This window comes from Geospiza fortis, unplaced genomic scaffold, assembly GCF_000277835.1.
Source record: "Geospiza fortis unplaced genomic scaffold, GeoFor_1.0 scaffold75, whole genome shotgun sequence".
Taxonomy (NCBI): domain Eukaryota; kingdom Metazoa; phylum Chordata; class Aves; order Passeriformes; family Thraupidae; genus Geospiza; species Geospiza fortis.
In genome coordinates, this window is record NW_005054360.1 from 3,256,493 (window position 1) to 3,261,326 (window position 4,834).

At 36.3% G+C, this 4,834-nt stretch overlaps 1 protein-coding gene across 1 annotated transcript in view; it reads right to left on the reverse strand.

Moving 5' to 3' along the window:
• Positions 1 to 4,834, reverse strand: part of ARHGAP12 (Rho GTPase activating protein 12) — a 69,453-nt gene that overhangs the window by 63,923 nt on the left and 696 nt on the right. Inside the window, 1 exon segment of the mRNA XM_005423889.3 lies at positions 4,757 to 4,834. Coding sequence (XP_005423946.1) covers positions 4,757 to 4,834 — 78 coding nt within the window.

The window sequence follows — 4,834 nt, forward strand, 5'->3', positions numbered from 1 at the left end:
TACACAAAACCAGCCAGGAAAAATATTCCTTAATATTATCTGTCCAGAACCTTTGAGTTATCAAGGTAATTTAGCAAACATTTCAAGCTGTTTACAAAGCTCTAGCAGCAGCTACCAAAATCCCAGAAAAAAAATTAAATTAATGTTTTATAAAACTCCTTAAATTATAAAGCTTTTATTCTTTGTCATTGAAAGTTATTCTTAACCTCATTATAATGTGCATATTTCAGCATTTAACATCATTAGAATAACAAATGCTGTTTTTAAGAAGGTAAGAGAATAAGGGATAGTACTTAAAACATAATTCAAACTACTACATCATACATATCACCATGAATCTGCAAACATGTTCAGTTTTATTAAGAAAAAAAAACCTTGCATGCTTCCTTCATACTGTCAAATTACTCATCCCTTGGACAAATGAATGAAATAAAAAAAATAACATGACATTTTTTATCATAAAAGCAAACTGATTTTGTGGCCAGCTAAACAGTGATAGCCATTTATTTAAAAGGTTTAATGTTTGACCAGCAAGGCAGTCTAACACTAAAAACCTGCCACCAGTCTTTCAACTAAGTGACAAAGCCAAGAACACCAAGATCTCCAGAAGATATGCTGACATCTACAGAAACGGAAAATATTTTATTTTCCTGACTAAAAAGTTACTGCAATCCCATAGAAATTGCAAAGGCAAGACAGAAAGAGCTCTTTAAGATCTTTACTACTCAGAATTAATCAAAGCAAAACAGCCATCCTAGTGATAATCCCCTTTAGTGCTTCACAGTTTATGCAATAGTCAATTACTAAAGAGGATGAAAGACAGAACAATCTTTGCAAATAGGTCACTGTCTATATTTATAATGATTAAAACCAACCTGCTACTAAAAGTAACTTTTAATAAGCATGAAAAGTAACATTTAGACAGTGCCATGTATTTACTCTTAAATACATTCTATGTCTCCTATGACAAAAGAGGAGGTAACATGCATCAGAAACAAAGTTATTTCCCATAGATTATGCATTAGCATTGCCAAAAGCAGATTTTAATTTCTGTCTGTAATTTTATCATAAAGCATCATCCTCAAAGATATCACCTAAACATTCTTAACATGATCTCTGAACTTATCCAACTCTCCCTGTCTGCACACCCTCGCTCTCAAAACTTGCTAAGAAGGGAAGCATTGCCCAGGGTGCTTTTTAAAGACCACTTTTAATGTCTTCTCCCTTTGCTTCAGCTTTTCCTGCCTGTTTAGGCATGCCTGAATGTCTAAGTCCTTTTTTTTTTTTTTTTTACTTCAGAACAATTACCCAGGTCTCTGCTTTTACTGCATACTGCACACTGCTCAGACATCCCATCTGCTTCTTTCAAGTATTGTCCATATCTGCTAAAGAATCACTCAGAACTTTCCTTCTTCCCCATATGCTTGGCCTCCCTGAGGAATATTTTTGCCCTTTCCTTGGGATCAGGACATGACACCTGACACCATTTTCCTAAAATTTCATTGAACTTCATTGATTCTCACAGGTTTGAGTGCCACCATTGTCTCAGTGATTCTTACACCCAGCTGCATTCACTCAAACCATTTCATTCAGTTCCAATTCGACCTGCAGTTACTGTCAACACCAGAGATTTAAATCTGGTTAAACTGACGCTTGTTTCCTCTCAAGCCCTACTTCCTCTAATTACCTTCAGCCTCCTACAGTTCAAGTCCATAAACTAACCTACGGTTCTTACAATGCCTTATCCACCACAGTGGCAACCAACAGTTGTCATTTCTTTGCACAAAATGTCAAAAATGTTCATTATCCAGTCCTGATGTTTCTCTCGACCAAACCCCTTGCTACATCTTCATTAGCAAATCCTTCTGCTCACACTGCCACCTCTGTCCTTCACTTCACAATTTCATCTGCTAAAAAATCCTTCCTTTTTGCATTCCTTTGGAGGCTCTGGATCTTCCAGTATTTCCACAGCCAGCAAGCCTATGACTTCAAGACTGTACAGCTGCACAACCAGCACTTCATTACTGGAAAGGAGGAGGAGGATAATCTTCAGAGAATAATGTAACCACTTCTTAGAAAGATCTCACAAGAGAAGCATTCCTCTGTATCTCATATATTTGTACTCAAGGACAGTGAAAACACACTGAAGGTCAGGCTAAAGCTGAATGCTATCACCTCAACACCACCAAAAATTACTTACATGAAGGCATTATTAAGGTAATTCTAGCTTCTAATGTTAAAAATTTAAGAGAAAACACCTGTAGCTTAGAGTTTATTATAATGCAGACTGCATAAAACTCAACTCCACAGCAGGCAGGGGAGGGAGAAGCAGTCAGTCTTGTGAAGTGAAATCCTGTTTGTGCGTGAAAGCCAGGAACTTGATGTTCTCACTACAGACTAAGAGCAATAAAAACAGCTTTCTGAGCCATTAATTTCTACACAGCTGATTTCTACTAAACAATGCTCATTATTGAAAGAATTCTAAAAAAACTGCCAAGCTGTTCCAGTGAGAAGGCTGGCACTCTGAACATCTAGACTGAGCTAACGGTGACATCAGTTCTACCACTGCTTTAATCCCCACGGCTACTAAATGTCAAACATTTTCATTGTATTTAAAGAGCTTGCAATTGTGCACCATGAGATTAAGTTACAAAATAAGGCAAACTGCAAGGCATAGCAAGCATCCACACTCTTATTGCCCAAGATTCTCATAATGGCAAGTGAAACTGCCAAGCATTTTCCACAGCCAAAACATGGCATTTTTAGCATTTGTTATTCTTAAACACTGTGAAAACTCCCCCCCTTCAGACCTCCCATAACACAGTGTCTACAATACATGCATTGCTGCCCCACTCAAATACAAATTTATAAATCAGTTGTAGCTTTGAATAAAGTATAGTGGGGAGAGGGAAGAATGGTGAAAAGATTAAGTGTCACTGCATCAAGAGGCACAAAGTCCAGTGGAAACTGAGCTGCAGGCCATATATTTATTATTGACAAAAGATACCCATGTAATATTAATTCCATCTGCTTTAGAGAAGGAAATGCATCAAATTATAGTCAACACAGAAGAACGAACTGTCCTACCATGTAATATAAATTTTAATGTGGTAAACTATTTCAAGTAGGATATACTTTCTAAACATTCCTTGGTATTTCCATTATTTGTTTGGCAGTTGATTAATACGGCAGTAACATGCCAACACACACTTCTAAAATAAATATCTAGTAATTACTTTATTGTGCCAAGTTCTGAGTGGTTCCCATCAACTACACTGAGCTAGGGCAGTGCTATAAAGAAAGTGCAAGAAAGCTCACGGATTCTCACACTGTGTAAGAACGATATTACTGAAGAAAATAAACTAAATTCAGCAATCCCATTCATTCCATAATATTTGTGGGAGGGGTGATGAAGTTAAAACTAACTTCATAAAATACACAAATATTAGAGACATGATGTCCCATATCTATAGAAACCCTGAATATCAAGAATGACGCCAAGAACATAGTAGGATATTGAAAACTACAGATTCTAAATATTACAATAAATATACATACACACAATTCAAGACTCTGCAATTCACCTAATCAATCTTGTTTCTTTAAGATCTTCCCATATTGACTCATTCCTAAGCAGCTTTGTCTTCATTGTTTCTTATTAGCAAAGTACTGATTCACAGCTCCCAATTCTCATGTCTAAAGTTAGCATCAAGTTTGATTTGAGATGCTCTGGTACACTGAACACATGCTGCCAAGTGGGATTTACTGTAACAATCAGTTTTTATCCAAGCAAAAACAGTTTCACACTACAGATTAAGTTCAAGAGTAGGGAGCTTTGAACAGAATTTAAAATAATTGAACATGTCCCTAAAGAAAGATGGGGAAGGCAAGTGTGAGGTGGGGGAATTATCTACATACACACATATATAAATATATAACTATGTGTATGCACACATACATCACTGGTTTAAGAGCAAACCTGGATTACAACAGACTAATTAACTTGGTTACCCGTACCAGAAGTGACCTGATTAAGTCAGAGCTCTAATCTTTTGATGGGGGTGGGGGTTGCCTGTTAAAAAAAAAATTAAGAAGTGAGAGAAACTGCTTTACCAAGGACAAAGGCTGTCAATGCTCAGTTTTAACCAGAAGTAGGAGTACATCATTCCTGAGATTCTTCCATACTAATTAACAAACTCACATGTTTTGAGTTTTAATCCAGAGTGAAGTTGTGAGAAGCAAAATTGGCAGGGCTGACTCATTAAAACAGTCTACAAATAAAATGATCAAGCCAGAAATTCAACTCTATATAAGTCTTAAGTGTAATTAAACCCACCAAGACATTAATTTACAATTCTTATGTTATCTATACACACTTAGGGAAAACTGACAGTAACTTGCACATTTCAACAGGCCAAGTCATGAGGAGTTACAGCAGTAGGCTCCCTTCCTCTGAAAGAAAATACTACCCAAATACCATGTCATATTAAAACAATCTTAATATGGAAACACTATTGTTCTTTCTTTAACTTTAAATCACAGAATAATGTAAATGGAATCAATTCCCATAGCACAGAAATTCCACAAGAACTAAACACATGAACTGTTTCGATTTTAGTAACAATTTCATGCTGAGAGAAGACATTTTTATTTGAACAACTGGAATTTTTTGGGAATAAGTCTCAAAACAGTAGCAGACAATTGTGGCAATAACAAAAGAAAATAAACCAGACATGGTGGCCATTTTTCAGCTTACCTGCACTTGTTCTGTGGAACTACTACTGAGTTCATCTCCAGACTCCGAATCTTGGTGAATTTTTTCTGAGCCTTCTCC